The sequence below is a fragment of the Carcharodon carcharias genome, chromosome 10, assembly GCF_017639515.1.
Source record: "Carcharodon carcharias isolate sCarCar2 chromosome 10, sCarCar2.pri, whole genome shotgun sequence".
Lineage (NCBI taxonomy): Eukaryota > Metazoa > Chordata > Chondrichthyes > Lamniformes > Lamnidae > Carcharodon > Carcharodon carcharias.
In genome coordinates, this window is record NC_054476.1 from 90,018,498 (window position 1) to 90,038,599 (window position 20,102).

The 20,102-nt window shown below is 45.5% G+C and overlaps 1 protein-coding gene across 1 annotated transcript in view; it reads right to left on the reverse strand.

The window, feature by feature from the left end:
* Positions 1-11,615: 11,615 nt before the first annotated feature.
* Positions 11,616-20,102, reverse strand: part of LOC121282851 (mucin-2-like) — a 261,009-nt gene continuing 252,522 nt past the window's right edge. Inside the window, exon 62 of the mRNA XM_041196665.1 lies at positions 11,616-12,619. Within this exon, the coding sequence (XP_041052599.1) occupies positions 12,421-12,619 (199 nt within the window). The 3' untranslated portion in view covers positions 11,616-12,420. The remainder of the gene's footprint in view (positions 12,620-20,102) is intronic.

Genomic DNA, 20,102 nt, shown 5'->3' on the forward strand with positions numbered 1-20,102 from the left:
AAAATGTGAGCAAGTCCGTGGTACTACTCCGGGGCACAGTGGCCACTCAGTCCTTAATGTTAGCGGGAAACCAAATATACCCTCCCTCCCCACCCCATCCCCCCCACCCCCACTCCCCACCTCCGAGTCCTCCCAGGAAGCCAAAGCATTGATCAGTGGAGTGGGAAGAGGATCTGTTTTTGCTCCCCTCCATATGGTCCATCTAGAGTGTGATCTTGTTTCACGCCCTGTTACAGTAGGAATTGCCCCTGAGCTAACAGTAGCAGGAATCAGTTTCCTCCTTGTGAATGATTTGGCTGGAAGCAAGGTGTTAGCCCGGGAAAGAAAAGAGGCCAACGCCAGGCAGCAGAAAGCTGCAGGAGAGCAGATGGCTCAAAAAGGTGAAATAAGACCCGTAACTATTCAGCGAGAGCTGCTTGACCAAAACCAGCCAAAACCAGATCAGTAAAGTTAAAAGAGGTTCAGAAAGCACCAATAGGATTTAAAATAAACTCACAGAATATCCCAGAACTAAACAAGGACCAGAGAAGTCCCAGGGCAGAGAAAGAGATAGTGAGGGAGATGCCCTTTGTAATTAAAGAGCCTGAAGGAAGGCATGCTATTAAACCAAGAAAGACCACGGTTGAGGAATTGCCTGAAGAATAGCTGGCAGAAACTTCTTTCCAAATTTAAATCAGGGTAAAAGGAGTCCCCAAACCAACAAGCAGATAGGGAGTGAGATCCTTCTCCCAGTCGAAAAGCCACAAGGGAGTGTAGCTAGATTCCTTGAGGGCAGTGGTGTTCCAGGGAACATGGAACAAGTTAGGAGAGCACCCCCTCCAAAGCCAAAGGCACCAGCAAAGAAGCCATTGATTGGTCTAGCCGGGAGCTTTAGGTGAATTTAAGTAGAGACCAGGAAAGTTCCCAAATTGGCCCAGAAAAAAGTGAGGGTGATGCCTCACTTAGTTGAAAAGCCACAGTGAGGTACAGCGAGAACTGACCATCCACCAGGGGGCAGTAGTGTCCGAAAAGACATGGAGCTTCCCACCCAACTAATCAGCAGAGGGGTATGAACCAGACTGGATCCCATACCCACCCAACCTTAATGCAGAGTCACGAGGCAACCTGACAGGGTTGCCTGCAGCAATTAAAGTAATCCATAACAACCCACCAGGCTACAGCACTGTAGCCCTACCTGGTATGGATGCGTGAGAGGCCCCTTTCAGAAGGCCATCTTCCTAACATCCAGGTACAGAATGGCTGGCCCAAGTTCAGGAGCAGACTGTCAACCTATTGCCATGCCAACCAAAAGCACATAGCAACAGACTCTGGACCATCCCAGTTGTGCTAGCACCCGAACCGGACACTGATCCAGAATCCCCTAAAGAGGCTAAAGCCCCTTTAAAACACCTCAATTTCCTGGCTCTCAGCTTAACCAAAGTCCCTGAATATGAGCAGCTGAATCCACAGGTTACCAAGGTGGACAGGGAAGAGTTAAGATGGACAAGAGCAGCTCAGCCCTATGATGAAATGGCCTTGCAATCACAGAGTGAGATAGCCAGCAGTGTCCTGTGGTTAGCCCTGAGTAGCATGATCATCACTCATCCCTCTGCATGCTAACCACCCTGTAAAACCCCCAGATCCTTTAGAGGACGCTTAATCAGGAGTTGAGTGGACAGAGTTCTGAAACCAATGGCCTTGCGTATGCCTGATCCCCAACAGAGGAAAATTCAGAACTCCAACCCCGACGAGACTTCCCATTAAGACAGATTTGAATCTTCCCAGGTCACATAACCATTGCCCATCCCAGGACAGGACAATATCCTTGCTGATGTACTAACCCAGATTTAAACCTCAAAAAGAAAATATGGCAGTGAACTGCTATTGCCCCTGCTCGCTGTGAGTCTCACATGCCAGTGTGAATGAGAGAATGAATGTACTTCTTTATTTGATATTCTTCCTTCATAAGACAACATTAAAAAAAATAAATTTAATTCATTTTTTTTCTCGAGATCTCACACTGTATATATTTATAAAATATACATAGATATGCTACTGGCTATTTCTAATATTTTAAAACTCAACAAAGACCTTTAAAATGGCTGAGCCTATTCTGTCTGTGACTCCTGAACAAAAGAAGCTACTTGGTACATTCAGGGAAACCCGCACTTTATTATCTCTGAGGAGTCCCTAACAACCTCCTGTCCACTGTACAGCCAAACTTCAAAGAGAGCCATACAAAGGCCGTTTGCATTTAATAACACAGGTTGGCCAGAAAGAGATGGATCGTCCACTAAGACAAAGGCATCATAGCCTTTCTTTCAATTTCTAATGACAGACATTTAACAGTCTTTGGAATCCAGATGATGGATACACATCCTTCGTTAAAGATGATGGAGAGATGGGAATCAAGTGATATGGACCTCTGGCTTGTGGAAGAAATAATATTGCCTTGCTGAACTGCATAGCTCAGAGTGCTGTTTACCATCTAGCTGGCAACCTCACAGACTCAAAGCTCTGTCCAATTTGAATACCTGGCCCCCATCTATACTACTTTTTCTGGAAATTCTGTACTGTCACCTATAAAACTGATTCATCTCTGTATACCTACCTCATCATGTGAAGTCAACACCATTGGAGAAGTGAATTATCCAGCAACGGGTTTCAACCCACTGACCTCTGTGAAGGAATATGTCATTGGACTTTGTTCGAGGACTCTGGAACTCATGTGAACCAATATTTATTTTCCCTGTGCTCTTTATACTGTAGAACCTTTTTTTCCCTGTCCCTCACTTTACTTTCCGAGTGTGGAGATGATGTTGTGAACTTCTTTCACAGTTTGAATATGTGCAATAAACTAACCCTTTGAGTTCACCCTCTCTTGAGTTTACTGTGGGGTTATTAATAGAACATTATCTCGCACTAAAACTGAGGGATTGGGAAACACATCGCTGCTTGTAAAGAGGCAAACAACCAGAACATCTTTCTGTTTACGGACGGTTGGTGAGAGGAGAAATTAGGGCTGTTTAAATCAACCCCCTCCTGTCCATAACAGTAGTGATGGTAGAAGCTGCAACATTCTTTCCATCACATGGCTGACCAGAAATCTCTCTCTCTTAGCGCCTGCCATTGTTGTTGCTTCTTGTGAAGAGGTCAGTCTTTCTGTTTGGCAGGAAAGGAAACAGGAGCTCTTGGGTATACACTGGAAAACTGTGTGAATAGCTTGGAGACACTAAAGAGCTCAGTGTTTTCCCAGAAGTGACCAAACTGTGAACCGGACTGGTATTGGTTGGTTGGCTGAAAAGAAATCTGGAAAGCTACACCATCCCATGCCATGTTCCACAGGAGAGAGAGTTTATAAAATTGTGCTTTGCCAATAATTGTTGTAACCCGTGAGGCTTGAAGGTGAAAGCTGTTGTCAGATAGGTCTCCTGACTGACTTGAGCAAACAGAGGACAGGACATTGCGGGATTGTGCAGGTACGTAGCGCCACGCGTCTGTGGGAAATGATGTGGGTGTGGTTGCATAAGATGTATCTTTGTTGAGCTGAGGAGAAATATTTTTATGCAGAGGGTTTTGAATCTTTGGAATTCTCTTCCTCAGAGGGCTGTGGAAGCTCAGTCATTGAGGATGTTTAGAGCAGGGATTGACAGATTTCTAAATACAATGATCTAAAGAGGTATGGGGATAGTGTGGGGGAAAAAGGCACTGAAATGGATGATCAGTCATGATTGTACTGAATGGTGGAGCAGGCTCGACAGGCTGAATGGCCTATTACTATTTTCCTATTGACTATACAAAGTGAAATTTGCCTTTTTTTTGAAGTGTCATTTGGCTGTTAATTCATGTTTGTGTTGATTCTGAATCATGGTAATGTAAAAGTTACAAAAAGGGGAATCTTGTTGCTAATTTCTTTGTCTGGGGGTCATTCAGTAAAGTTGGTTATCTCGGTTTACCCTTCTCCCACGGGTACTGTGACACTATCTGACAAGATAGTATATGTTAGATTGTAGGTGGTGGTTGGAAGAGCACCCAGATGACAATGTGAAAGTCTGTCAGCTGAGTGATTGCTCTTCTTGCTCATTGATCTTGTGACAACCCTTTTCATTTAAATTTAGCATGCTCATTGCAAAGCTGGTTTAGTTAGTTATATTCTTGAGGGGCCATAACTTTTTGACTGAAAACTGACATTGGAATCAGATTTTGTAAAAATCAGAGAAAGCTGGGAGCAGTCAGGCTGCTAAGGGCAGTGAGAAAGATGGAACAGCCAGGAAAGTTAGAAAATTAGCTTTGAAGTCAAGCAAGATGCTCCATTGAAATGAGTAGCACAGTGCATTTGTTATTTTTATATTTGAATATTATTATAGCAAGACAAATTGTGCCGATGGAAGTAAGTGAACATGATCTAACCCTAATGTTATGCATATTCACCATGACATGGAATAAATAAGTTCAACAGCTTATATCAAGACTTGTGTTACATCGTCACAATTCAGTGCACTGTTAGGGGTTTGAAGAAATACGCATGCAAAGGGCACAATTACCTGACCCACGTCACAAATGGTTGGTATTGTTGCATCTCTGGGTATGCTAATAATGCCACTCTAGAGCATTATGAGTCTTAATCTGGGATGCTCAGACCACTTAAGGGGGGGATTGATGTCAGTGAATTTTAGGGCTATCTACAGAAAACTCCAATCTGTAACAGTGCCACCACCTTTAATATTTAGTTTCTGTGTCTGGCCCATTTTTTAGTGCACAAGCCCTTTAATTATTTTTGTCTTTATTCCAGAACAAGACCTGTGCGGTACCTGTCAGGCTGCCGTGTAACCACATAGCTGCTCAGCTTAGCAAGAACATTGATCAGCAGTTGTCCTGATTGAACAGCATGTGTTACATACAGTGTAAAGCTCTCTTGACGCTGTCCCATCAAACACTCCTGGGCCAGGTACAGCCTAGATTAGATGGAGGATGAGAATCCTACTACACTGTTTCAATGACTTCTCTCAGATCAGATACAGCACAGGTTAGATGTAGAATAAATCTTGCTCCACAGTCTGCATCGAACATTTCCAGATCAGATTTGGCATGGTTTAAATCAGGGATAAGGCTCCCAATAACCTATTTCATTGAGGGGTTCCCATGTCAGTGATAGTGAGGGATGGATGCAAAGTAAGGATGTTTACATTGTCCCATCAATGATTCCCTAGTTCACAGGCTAGAGTTAATCTACCTCTGCTCCATTAAGCATTCCTGAATCATACATAGCAATGTTAGATGCAGAGTGAACCCAACAATATATTACCCAAACAATGACCAGAATTTTGCTTTTGATGGGCGGGTGGGCCTGACCGACTTGGCGGACAGGCAGCTGATTGCTGCCACCGAAACGGGCCGCGTCACCATTTTCCGTGGGAGAGCCAATTAAGTCCCGCCCAGTGGGTTAGCGACTCTCCCATGGAGAATGGGGAAATAGTCGTGGGGGCGGGCGGCTTCAGGCTGCCAGTTCCAATGGGGAACCGGCAGCCTGTATAAAGAGTGGGCAGGCAGCCTGCTTGAGGCATTGCACCATGGCCACTCGGTGACGGAGAAAGACAGCTGTGGTTCCACAGGAGCATGAGCAGGAGGAGGGGGGCAAGCTGCAGGAGAGGCCACAGTGCCCCTCGATTCTCTGAGGCATGCCTTGCTGTCTTCCTCCAAGAGGTTTCCAGCCGTCGGCACTTGTTGTATCCAGAGGATGGGAGGAGGAGAGCCCCCCATGTCACCAGCCAGACGTGGGAGGAGGTTGGTGACTTTGTCAGAGCCTATGACGAAGTGTGGCGCACAGGAACGCAGTGCCACTAAAGATTCAATGATTTGCTGCGCTCTGGAAGTGTGAGTACCATGTCGGCCATTTGACCCAGAAGGTAGCCTTAGACTTTGAGCCCCACCCACACCCCCCCCCCACCCCCACACCCCACCCCCCCACGTCTTGCTGTCGTTACTGCATTGGGCATTTGGTGCACTCTGGGTGGGCAAACAGGTAGTGACCATGTTTACATCAGCCTTATTGGTTGGGGAGAAGATGGGTTCTCCCCACAGTATATGTTGGTGTTTGTTGCATTTGAGTAGTCTGGGGGCAACCTGCAGGGGAGGCCGCTAGACACAGACTCAGAACTGCAACACGTCATATTGATAGTGATGAGATGGTGGAAGGGGAACCTCAAGGTGTGGTGGCCTCAGTGCTGCACATAGTTGAGCCTCCTTGCCATGGGCACTGGGACCTGTGTGCTATTCAACGTTATGGACGCCAAATGTGTCCAAGGTGGCCATTGGGGGAGGGGGTTGGGAACAGCCGTACTATCTTCTGGGGACTGATCACCAGTAGTGTGGACAGGAGCCGCTGGAGGCCTCAGATGGGCCACTGTGGTTGGGGTGCAGTGTGCGCGTGCAGAGTACATGAGCGATCAGCCCCAATAAATCCTGTTCTCTGTTCTGCAGGCAAAAAGTCAACACAATCTTCGGGAGCACCTGAGGACTGGTGGTGGGCACGTCCTCCTCCAGCACCTCACACCCTTCGAGGAGCAGGCCATGGAGCTGGGCATGAGGCAGGAAGACAGGGCGGCCAGGGGCGGTGAGGCTGGGGTCCAGCGGGCAGGTATTTGAAGTCCACAGTCCCATCCACTCTGTCTGCCCACCATCCAAACCACTGATGGTTGCTGCAATCATTAATGCTGAAACACTGCTCACTCACAGACTGAGACATTCTGATGTGTGGGTTATACAGAAGGGACCCTCGTCCCCTTGAGGATTCGCGTCTCCACCACCTTCCAAAGTCACCTTATCCCATTTGTGACCACTATCCCCATGGCCTAACATGCCATGGCATCGCTGCTGCACAGCCAAAGACTTATTGCATCTTAGGGGGTTTGGGACCTCCACCACCCTTTCAGCCAGTGCACCCCACATTATTCTGTCCAAAAGCTCCTCAGCGCCTTACCTGTGAACCTCATGGCACTCAGCTTAAATAAATGCCACCACGTTACTCATGCCTGCGCCAAGGGGAAACGTTGCCTTCTGCCCACCCAGTCTATGCCCCTCCTAATGAAATGAAGGTTAATAATGTGACCTGTCAATCTCCAGTGATCCACGGCAAATGTCGCAAGTGTTTGCGATGTTTCCTCATCACTGCAACTCTCCAGGCCAGCATGCATCCAGGTTAGGTACCTCTGCACTCTCACTACTCCAAAGGTACATAACATGCCATGTGGCATTCCTGAGGCCATCTGACCAGCCTGTCTGTATGTGCGTGTAATGCTTGAGCCTCCTCTTGACTCTTTTCCACCCCACCTCTCCTTAGGGTCTTGAAGAGTGAGCGACTTATGAGGCGGGCGGGGGTGGGGGAGGGATGAAAGGTTTAACTGACTGTAAGCTAACTGATGCACTGTCCTTGTTGTTAATTTCAGCATCACCACCACATGGCCGCGCCCATAGACACCGCAGCCCCCCCTCCACACCTGAGGCCCAACATGTGCAACTTGCGGCACATCATTTCAGCCAGCCAGGCACCAGCGCAGACACAAACACCTCGGTGGGGAATTTACCATCGGCTAGTGTCCCGGTCACAGTGGAGAGGGCACTTCACAATTGCTGGAGGAGATGGGAGGGACAGAGAGTGCCGATGGTGCCAGCAGCCAGAGGGCTGCAGGGGACCAGGCACAGGCTGAGTTCGGCACTGATGACGTGCCTCTGGAGTTGTCCCCATTGCAGCAGCTGCAGGACAGGCGGCATCTGCATCTGGCAGAGTTGCATGAGGGTATGCTTCAGTTGGTCTCTGCGATGGAGAAGCCCAGGCAGAGGGCAAGTGAAGGCATGAACCTCAGGACAGAGCTTCAGGCTTCCTCCACTGAGAGATTGGCGGCTCTTATGGAGAGGGGGTTTGATCAGATGGAAAATCTTCTGATTGGGTTACGCTCTGACCTGCAAGCCCTCACAGCGGTACTGGCCACAGGTGGTCATTCCCAATGTGGGAGATGTTGTGGGCACCAAGCATCGGTGCTCGGTGCCCATGCATCTGTGGTGAGCCGGCAGGTCCAATGGGACCTCACGTCAGTGCAGCAGCTGCCTGTCGTCGCTGCAAGCTCCTGTCAGGGCGCTCCGGATGAGGGCAGCAGCTCCTCTGCCCCTCTGCCAGTCAACATTGCTTCCGTTGAGGCTGCGACAACTGGGGAGGTGCCAGTTCTGGAACTGGCCACTCCCTCCCAGGTGGGGCCATAACAGGCTCCACAAGCCAGAAGACGGCCGCCAAGGTCATCGACGTCAACAGGACAGCAGAGTCAGCAGGCTGTCTCACAAGCCACTCCGACCGATGGGGCGGCACCTGGACGTAGCACCCGCAAACATAAGCATAAGGAATGTTAGGCACTCAACAGGTATGTCACTGGTGATTTTGTGTCGGCCTTAGATTAGGGAACAAATACTTATGTTTGTCATAGCGACGTTTCTGTTTTATGTTGGACAGAATAAAGTCCACTTTTCTGACTATGGCTGAGGGTGTTTCCTTTGTGCTGCATTTGTATTTTTCATAGACATCTCACAAGTGTTTGAGTGGACATTGATGTTTCTGCACTAAGGCCTTAGTTGCAGCTGATAAGGTGGAAGATGTAGCACCTAAGTGCCACATGTGGAATTTCCAGGCAATGCTGTTCCTGCTGATCCATGTGTGTGGAGCTAGCTGAAGGTTCGTTGGATTAAATTGTCCCGGGTGTCCCTGCCTCCTTGGTGTAATAGCGGGTCGGCGTGCTGCCCCTCATCATCGCCCTGTGCTTCCTCATCCTGTGAGGCTCTGCTGGACTCATCATGTGCAGCCTCATCCACTGCATCAAGGTCTTCATCATCAACTGCATCCCCCCTTTCCAGCACAAGATTGTGCAGAGCGCAGCAGACTACCACGATCAGAGAGATGCAATCTGGGGGTACTGGAGTGCGCCCCCTGAGCGGTCCAGGCAATGGAAGTGCATCTTGAGAAGACCAATGGCTCTCTCCACCACAGCCCTTGTGGTGCCCTGGCTCCTATTGTACCACTGCTCAGCTTCTGTTCTTGGATAGCGGAGAGGCGTCATGATCCACCTTCACAGGGGATAGCCCTTGTCACCCAGCAGCCAATCATCCAGCCGAGCCAGAGCACTGAAGAGCGTTGGCACCTGGGAGTGTCTGAGGATGTAGGCATCGTGGGAGCTGCCTGGGTACCTTGCACAGACTTGTGGAATCAGCATCCTGTGATCACGCACTATCTGCACGTTCATGGAGTGGAAGCCCTTCCTGTTGACGAAGGCACTGGGCTCACCTGCTGGTGCCTTGATGGCCACATGTGTGCAGTCTATGGCATCCTGGACACGGGGGAAGCCAGCAATGGCCACGAAGCCTCTGGCTCGCTGTGTCTGACTTGCCTGATCCCAGCAAAAGTAGATGAAGGTTAATACCCGTCTGAACAGAACGTCTGTAACCTGCTTGACATAAGTGTGGAGAGCTGATTGGGACACACTGCAAAGATCACCTACTGAGCCCTGGAAGGAGTCAGAAGCCTAGAAGTGAGCTTCAGAGCTGCTGGCATGAGGTGTCCACCCACACAGTTAGGGGAGATCTCAGGACCAATCATCTGACAGATATAGTTGACTGTGCCCCTTGAGAGTCGGAGCCTCCTTCAGCATTGCACCTCAGTCATATTGAGGTAGCAGTTTCGCCGCCTGTATACCCTGGCAGCAGGATAGTGGCGTCTTCTGCGGCCCCCTCCACCTTGGATAACCTCTTGGCCCTGCGCCCCTCGTGCCTGCACCTGGCCTCCCAAAGGTGGCTCCCCTGGTGGCTGATTATCCACTCCTGGCCTCCTCCTTATTCTATCCATCCCTTCCTCTTCAGAGGAGCTGCCTCTAGTGGAGATGTCAGAACCCATACCCCCAGGCTAAATGGAGGCCTCCGGGAAGCTGCAGGCCTGAGAAAGATAACTGTCTGCAGACTGGTTTCAAAGTACACAAAAAGCTCTTGGAAATCGACGTGAACTGCTCACAATCACACAGGCAACTTTAAAACACTTTCTGCAATTAAAACTTTGTGGAAAACATGAACAACCCCTCTGAGTCCACATATCTGCCAGTGCATGAGTTTTAATAAATAATCTCCTACCCGCCTGCCCATTGGGCCCGTGTGCCGATCTGAAGTTCGCACGAGCTCCTCAAAATCCTGGACAATTGGCAAGTTAAGGGCCTTAACGAGGCCTTTCATTAATGGCGGGCGAGCGTCCCGCTGCATAGCGCGCCCGCTAACTGAAATATTGTGATGCCGTGTGCTGATGTGCAGGCTACACCACCCGCACATCAGCCAGAAAATTCTGCCCAATGTAACTAAATCGTAAAATCAGATCAACCTCCCCAGTGCATCTTTATGACATTTAGTTTTGCTAGGCTAGCAAGGATTGCTGAACGGAGCTGTTCTGATTTGTGCAAACAGAAGTGATAAAACTGCCACAAATCCACTTCAGTTAGACCCCATATGCAGTCATCCCCAGACAACGCAAATTCATTTTTTTTTTCAAATGTCAAATAATTTTAATCAAGTTATTTTGAATTAAGAAAAATGATGCATTACAAATAAAGGATAAAAGGCCGGTATTTTAAAGTAATGGTGAATAATCAATCATTGGGAAAGTGGGAATGTACAGCTTTTAAAGATTATTAACGGTTCAGGTTCTAGTAGTTCAGTTATACATGGAGAATTGCCAGGTAACAAGATTTTCAGAAGATTAAATACTGGGTTCATATACATAACCTCAGAGGTGACAAATAGGTTAAGAGGCATTCAGGTCCTTTTGCTGACCACTTCAGAATATCAGAGTGCTGTATATTGGCTATTCCAGAGCCCATTCAAACTTACCCCCTGCCATTGTAATGGACTTTGGGAGAAGGCCCAACAGTGGAGGAAACCAGCCATGGAGAAACAAATCTGATAACGTTTGATCAGGAGTTAACAGAGCAGCATCGCTAGTGTAGCTGAGATGGTGGCAGACTTCACTTTCCTTCTCCTTGCTTTTGGTCTGAACTGTCACACCATTCTCCCTGTTCCCAGCAAATAAAAGGATGTATCTGTTGGAGTATGGGGTGTAGTTTTTAAGTCATGTGTTGTATTACCTGGTTTATTGTTGAATATCTTCTAATAGTCAGAATACAAATATTATTGTGCATAATATGGCTGGCACCCTTTGTCAAGTTTACAACAGGGCATGGGGGGGTGGGGATGGTAAGCATATGGTCTAGGTTTTATTAATTATTAACCTGGTCTAGGTTTTATTAATTATTAACCTGTTTTCCAAGCTTTGACCAGCTGCCTACACTATGAACTGGATCTAATAAGAAACACTTGAGCTAGGAAGAAGCTCTGGTCTCCTTTTTCAGTCAGCAGAAAGAGATTTTAAACTCAGAAGTTTGGATTTTTAAGCCCAGTGTTTAGGGCTGAAACGAGAATGTTTTAATTCATTGCTGTAATGTGACCAACCTAAAGGTTTGATTAAAGCAACTTCTCTTTTGATGTGATTCCTAGCTGGAGAATTAAATCTCCTGAAAAGGTCATTATTGTCTTGCACATATCCAATGTTGAATCCACTGCTGAATAGATTGTAGGGTCTGGAGTCACAGAGTTAAAACAACTCAATTCAACAAATCCAGTTGATTTCCTTTTATTATTGGGACAAATAGAAGAGCTCACAGTAAAACTCAAAGAAAAAAGGTTTATGTGTAATCAGAATGCACACAGAAATACCAAGCATGAAAAGCATGGCTTAGATGAGACTTTATACACCAGCAACCTGAAGGGACAGTTATAAATTGTGAGCCATGTAGATATATGGTCCTCATGGGAATGAGCAGCTTCATCTCGAGGAGAAAGCTAAAGCAATTTATAAAGATGGGAGCTGCATGCAGTGTTGCTGGAAACTGACATTTGCCATCATAGCTGTGCAAATCTTGCTTTTCTAGCTTTTCTGCGGTTCTGAGCACATGTATATTTTCTTTACAAAGCAACAGCTCGACACACTGCTATCAAAGTAAGATACAGACTATAAAGACCAGAAAGTGCAGGTTGCTGTTTTTTCATGTAACTGCATAATTGTACGCTGTGATCAGCAGTGTTATCATGTTGTTCAGCAGGCTGATATCTTTTCCACAGAAGATGAAGTAAATGTTTAATTTCTAAGTGGGGCCCTTTAGAATTGATCACAAGAAGATGAAATAATGAAAAAAAATACATAGTAATGTTTACTTTAAAGAAGGTAGAGACCATGTCCTTGGCATTTATGCTTATAGTAGCACGTCTTAAATTTCTATTGAAAGATATGATGATGATCCCCATTTATGTGGGTTCCTGAGATCCCCATATTTTCTAAACTTTGTTCTTCAGTTTGTTAGGGGCCACCTAATGGGCTGGAGGCTCCAACAACTGCTTGGTGCCTTCTCCACATTTTGCAGCTACACAGCCGCAACTCTTTACATAGGTGTAGGTGAAGTCAATCGCCGTGCCATCTGGACAAAGTAACATGATATCCTGCTTGCCAACTGCTAACTCCTGACAGCATGTGCAGTTATGTAACATCGTATTTGTTTCAGCAGAATACCTGTCAAAGAACCAAGAGGAAACATTACTTTGCTTACTGGCATCTAGATATACAAAAATAAATTATTGATCGCTCAACAAAGACCGTGTTAAAAGTATTAGATTTGATTGCACTTCTTGGCAACTTCCTTAATTATAAATTTCTACTCCCACATTTATAACTATCTATGTCAACTCATCATTACTATTATTACTCCCCAGCCTAGTGGAGGCACTGCGACATTACCAGTGTGATGACAGTGTGGCAAATTTACACTCCATTATAAACATGGACATGGGGGTCAGGAATTTGTAATGGAGATATAAATAACAGGAAATAATGTCTGCATGTTGTGTGGAGTGCCAGTTGAGGTGTGTAAAAAGTCTGCACTAATACTCTTCAATTAGGCTGAACCTTTCTGGAAAATGATGGTGTGTTAACGATGCACACCATGATTAATTAGTTTGAAAGTTCAACAGATTGTGTGATAAGCTGTGAGTTCTGAATCATTAGAATTTGCTGGTTGATTTACATAGTTCATCTGCTTGTTTTAAACAAATGACATCTCAATCTTAGCCCCCCCACACCATTATTGCTTGCTAGATTTGCACATTAATTATCAATTAAACTTTCTGCAAAAAGTTAGGAATTGAATTTCACAGTATACGTACTTTTTGAAACTACATAATAATTACTATTGCAATGCCAATCAACCTCAATGACTCAGAAAGCTAACAATTTAAACTGTTCAGTCTCATTTCTGCATGTACTAAATTGTTGCTAGAGAATGTAAAAATGCTGATCTAGTTTTGACTTGCTTCCTACTTTTCTTTTCTGCCTCTTCTTTCTCAATCTAATTTTTCTTTCCCTTACTTTATTTTCCTTTCTGTACCTGATTTGACTTTAATTCATGCCAATTCACTCTCCCTTTTCATTGTTCCCGTTTCCTTCTCCATCTTGATACTGCTGTTCCTGCCATTCACTAAGGTCCCAGATGTCCCATTGCTCTTGCCATGTTGTTATCAGCTTCTACTTCCAGCAAATTATGCAGCAAAAAACATTGAGTTGAAGGGTGCAGGATAAAGGCTAACTAATGGCACACACTGTGTGATGCCCTGCTGCTGCAAGACCTGGGCCATTATTTTTCTGCATTTATGTGTGGACTCATTAGAACTGAACATTTGGGCAGAGGATGCAAAGGCACTACAACAAAAGCAGGAAACACAAGTCACGATGCACATCTATCCCTGATTAATTACCATAACACCTTTTGAGACAATTCAACAAGACCAGAATTGTTGACTGCTTGTAGAATAAGAATGCTTCCCATTTAAGAACAACTCCTCAAGCAGAAATTTACCAAGAGCCCACAGCCTCTTAATTGCCATTAAAAGAAGCAAAAGATGTACTCTGTCCTTTAAAATCTTTGCTAACAAAGAGATTGCATTGTAGCTGAACAAAATAAATGTCAGATGGTAATTGTTAGAATAAAACTGGAATTGTCAGCTCAGATGATTAATAGGTAAAGAACTGACAAGAGCATGTTCACTCCTCCTGAAAGATTGAATCCTTTGGTGGAAAGCTAAAGAAAGAAGCAAACATGCTGAAACAATAAACTGAACCTGAAATTACTAAGAGTGAACCAGTACCAAGAGTCTGACTTTCAGTTCACCTGTATGATTTATAATGGATTAGAAATTTTACATTTGCGCGTATTTCCTATCTATAAAACTTACTGCCTATTGATGTGTTTTTAGTACATTTTGTGTCAACATTCTTCCAGTATAAATTTCTGTATTGCAAACTGTCTATTAGATCAAAATAAGGACAGGTGCCGTCTCCTGCACAACTCCTGCAAACATTCTCTTAGCAGCCAAACCTTCCTCTGCCTGTATTGCACAGTGCATGGCCCGAGCAGTGTTCTGAGGACAATATGCTAATGATTATTCTTCTTAGCTTCTTATATTCCTAATGTGAGAACTGTCTTCCTTCAATGGCCTTGGATTTTTATTCGGTGAGGAAATTAAGGGAAATGGAGACAAGGTGATGTTGCGCCCTGCTTTTTTCCCCAACCCAACTCTGGCACCTTGGGCCTGGGTAAATTCTGTTCTCTACACATGCTCATTAACCATACCTTCAAGGACACAACACAGTGCTCTGGACTCCAAGACAAGCCCAAAGGCACAGGGGGTAATTTCCATCTTCACCACTTGGGAAGCAGATTGCCTTGCCTATTGCTGAATTTGCCCCAAATTCATTCCATTTCCAACCGTCTTGTTTTTCCCAAAACAGGCTGGAGAAAATAATTATTAGTCAGCTCCTTAAATTCCAGATCAGAGAAGCAGTTGAGTATTTTCAGCCTCCTGACAACAATTTTTCTTTGGATTAAATCTGCAAACCTAAAGCAATTTCGGGATAAATGCACAGCACAAGGCTAACAATGGAATGAAGACTGCAATACTACCAGAACAGCAACATAACAACGGCTGCCCCAAAATGAAAAAAGAACCTAAAATACTTGGGCTGATTTTAGCTCCGGTTAGGAAGCCAGCAACCTTGCACAGGAGTTTCATTGGAAGCCTGGAAGATTTTAAGTACCAGGAATCATTTCTTCACTTGCTACCCAATACTCTTACCTGTTGAAGTCCAGTGAGAGCCTCGTTCACTGCCAAAACCAGGGGCACTAATAATAAACTGGTGGGAACATAACTGCAAACAGAACCATTCAATCTTAGTTGTATCTTTGCAAGCAACCTGGCAAGTAATTAAAATGGCCTGTCCATCTCTGCAGATTTTCTGCCAAATTTGCCTTTTGCCCCGAAAAGCTGAATTTTCACCTACAGTAAATAATGTGCCAGTTCAACTGCGGACTCAACATTTCTCTTCCCAGTGGTTCTTCCAAACTGAGCATCTTGTCCAAACTGACTTTGGACACTATAATATTTCTTTCAGACTTCTGATTCTTCACTTTGACCTGATTACCACCCTAAAGTTTCTATCATATTACAGTGATGTTTTCTCAGGGAAAAATTTTCTCCCCATCTGGGGGGAAGTGTGGGAGTGGGTGCACCGCCGATCAGTGCCCCCGATTGGGGGTGCGCCGCCATTTTACGTGGGTGGGCCAATTAAGGCCCGCCTAGTGTGATGTCCACCAGGAAGCGCTATTCACTCCCTGAGGGTGGGGGGCGATTCCCTCAGCCGGAAGTGTGCTCTTTCACGCATGCGCATGAAATGGTGCACAGATCTCCTTGAGGCTAAGTACTGCTTCAGGGAGCTCGGCTCCAAATTAAAAATTGTTCTACAAATGATAGAAAGATTTCCCTGACATGTCCCCTCATCTGACACTGTCACATGAGTTGGGACATGTCCATAACATTTATTGAAACATTTATTAAATTTTTAAAGACCCTCATGAAATCTCATCCCGCCCATGGATAAGATTTCATGCTTTTTCTGAAGCCCGCCAGGGCTCCCGGCCTGCCCACCAACCTTAAGGTTGAACGGGCAGGTCCATTAATGATGTTAATTAGTTTCTCAATGGCCTCAATAGGCCATTGACAGGTTGGCGGGTGCACAGCTGATTCAGCTGAGCCCCTGCCGACCTGAAAATTGAAATGACGTGGGGTGACGTCGGGAGTTCCGCTCGGCATCATCCCGCGTCATTTTACAAGTCAGCGAGCAGGCCCCCTCAGATTCGGTGCTCTCTCCCTCTTTGTTATTTCTCAGTCTCTGTCATCTCTCTCTGTTATTTCTCAGATTCTTTGCTCTCTTTCTGTTGTTTCTCAGACTCTCTTCTCTCTCTGTGTTGTTTCTCAGACTCTGCCCTCTCTCTCTCTATTATTTCTCAGACTCTGTTCTCTTTCTCTGTTGCTTCTCAGGCTCTGTGCTCTCTTTCTCTCTGTTGTGTCTCAGACTCTGTTCTCTCTGTTTTTCTCAGACTGTGTTCTTTCTCTGTGTCCTTTCTCTTGGATTTGTTGTTCTCTCTCTGTTGCTTCTGTCTAGAAATTTAAGGTGCAGAAAGAGGCCATTCCGGTTATCCTATCTGTGCCAGCCAAAAGGAGCTCTCCAGCCTCATTTCAGTTTCCAGCTCTTGATCTGAAGCCCTTTTTGGATGTGACCAGGGTCTCTACCTCTGCAATCCTTTGGGGCAATGAGTTTCAGACCAGCACCACCCTTTTGGTGAAAAAATGTCATCTCAACACCCCTCTATTCCATCAATTAATTACTTTACATCAACGCTGCTGGTCATCATCCACTCTGCTAAGGAAAATAGATTTCTTCTATTCCCTCTATCTGAGGCACTCTTAATTTGATAGCCCTCAATTAAGTCTCTCTTGACCTTCCGCTGTTCCAAAGAAAATAGCTCACTGTGTCCTTCTCAAGGGCAATTGGTGATAGACAATAAATAATGGGCTTGCCAGCAATGCCTGTGTTGCAGGAACAAAACCTCCCCCTAGCCTGTCCAATCTTCCCGAATAGAGAGTTCTGGCAACATCCATGTAATTCTCCTCTGCACCCTGTTTGGTAATTGTTCTTGTAATCTGATGACCAGAAGTGTATGCAGTATTCTAGCTCTAGCCTAACTAAATATTTTATGTACTCCTAGCACATCCCCCTTGTTCTTATATTCTATTTCTTGGCTAATTAAGGGAATTATCCCACACCTTCTGAACCACTGCTTGTTACCTTCATGGATTTGGGGACTTATATTACAAGGTCTCTCTATTCCTCTGTCCGTCTCAGTTTCCTAACACTTACTGTGCACTCTCTTGCCTTGTTTGCCCTCTCCAAATGCTTTACTTCCCACTTCTCCAGACCAAATTCCATTTGCCATTTTCTGCCCGCCTGACCAGCAATGTTTCCTCTGGAGTGTGTGGGTGTGCTGCGGCCCAGAAGGTCATACGCAGGCTGTCCAGAAGTTGGTCCCTTTAAGCTCTTGTGTGGGCACAGCTGTGCAAAAATAAATGAATTGGCCGCACAGTACAAAATATAATTAGAGTGCACATTGCTGACCAGTGTCTTCCTCCAGTCTACAGGTTTCTCCCTCAGGATCAACCACATAGCCACCTGCAAACTTCTTGGTAATTCCACCTATGTTTAAGTCTAAATCATTGATATATACCAGGAAGGGAAGGGGCTGAGTACTGAGCACTGTGGAACTGCACTGGCAACAGCATTCTAACCACAAAATCACTCCTTGACCATGTCTCTTTGCTTCTTGCCACTGAGGCAATTTGGATTCAACTTGCCACTTTCCCTTGGATCCCAAGGGCTTTTACTTTTCGACCAGCCTGCCATGTGTCTAAGCAAAAACCATTTGGGTTACAGCATCGCTACCCTCATTGACTCTTTATGTTACCTCTTCAAAAAATTCAATGAAGTTAGCCAGGAAAAACTTTCCCTTGACAAATCTATGCTGACTGCCCCTGATTAATCAGTTCCAGATGCTGATTAATATTTTCCTTCAGATTTATTTTCCATTAGCTGCCCACCACTGAGCTTAGGCTAATTAATTACTTGATATATCCCTTTCCCTCTTTGAAAACAGTGTTAACAGTTCTCCAAGGCTTAGGCAACATACAGATAACCAGAAAGAATTGGAAAACAATGCTCTGTGTCTCTTTCACTACAGTGTCTGCATTACCCCCTCTTTTAAGAAGACAGGTGCAAAGTATTTGTTAAGAGCCATGCTCATGTCTTCCACCACGGCATACAGATAAGGTGCCCCATAAATAACTAATGAATAAGGTCAGAGAACGTGGAGTCAGTGACAAGTGGCAGAATGGATTGCTAGCTGGGTTCAAGGCAGAAAGCAGGGACTGAGAGTAAAGGGCAGTTATTCAGACTGGCAGAAAGTGGGAAGTGGTGTTCCACAAGGATTAGTGCTGAGTCCACTGCTGTTCACAATTTACATTAAGGATTTGGACTTTAGAATCAAAAACACAATTTCTAAATATGCGGATGACACCAAATTAGAGGACCGTCTGGATACAACAGTGGTGTACTCTGCTCAGTCAACCCTGCAAAGTCCTCCTCACTTACATCTGGGGGCTAGTGTCAAAATTGGCAGAGCTGTCTTACAGACTAGTCAAGCAATGGCCTGACATAGTTATACACACCGATTATACCTTAAAGCCATACTCCCAGCTGGTCTATAATCATCACTAGGTACGTCCTGTCTCACTAGCAGGACAGACCCAGCAGAGATGGTGGATGAAACAGTGCTGTAAAGTCAGGAAGGAGTGGTGCTGGGAGTCTTCAACGTCAACTCCAGATCTCATAAATTCTCATGGCATCAGGTCAAAGAAACCTTCCTTCAGCTGATGAATCAGTGCTCCTCCATGTTGAACACCACTTGGAGAAAGCACTGAGGATAGAAAAAGCACAGATTTGCACTCTGGGTGGCAGACTTTAATGTCCATCATTAAGAGTGGCTTGGTAGCATGAGTACTGACTGAGCTGACTCAGTCCTGAAGGACATAGTTGCAGCTGATGATGAGAGAACCAACAAGAAGGAAAAACCTATCTACCTGTCACAAGTGCATCTGTCCAAGACAGTACTGGTATGAGTCACCACCACACAGTCCTTGTGGACATGAAGTCCTATCTTCACACTGAGGACACCCTCCATCTTATTGTCTGCAACTACCACTGTGCTAAATGAGATAGATTCAGAAGAGATGTGGCAGCTCAAGATTAAGCATCCATGAGGTGCTGCAGATCAGCAGCAGCAACAGAATTGTATTCAACCAACATTGGTAACTTCATGTCCTCAAATTCTTCACTCTATCATTACCATCAAGCCGAGGAACAAACCATGGTTCAATGAAGAGTGTAGGGGAGATTGCCATGAACAGCATCAGACATACCTAAAAATGAGGTGTCAACCTGGTGAAGCTGCAACACAGGACTTCATGGATGTCAAATGGTGGAAGCAACATGCTATAGGCAGAGCAAAGTGGCGTCTCAGCTAATGGTTCTGTAGTCCTGTTACATCCAGCCATGAATGGTGATGGACAATTAGACAACTAACTGGAAGAAAAGGCTCCACAAATATCCCACATCAGTGAAAAAGACAAGGCTGAAGCTTTTTTCAACCATCTTCAACCACAAGTGGATGATCCAACTTGGTCTCCATCCCTGAGCTTCTCAGTAATATAGATGGCAGTCTTCAGCCAAATTGATTTGCTCCATGTGATATCAAGCATGGGTTGAGCACAGTGCTCACAGCAAAGGCTACTGGGCCCAACAACATCCTGGCTGTAGCACTGAAAACGTGTGCGCCAGACTTCCCCGTTAAAGTTACAACGCTGGTATTTGCCCGACAATGGACAAAAAAACAGATCCAACCTGGCCAATAACAGTTTATTATCAATCATCAGCAGGAAGGTGGCATTGACAGCACTATCAAGTGGCACTTGCACAGCAATAGCTTGTTCACTGATGCTCAGTTTGGGTTCCGCAGGGACCACTCACCTCCAGGCCTCATTACAGCCTTGGTTCA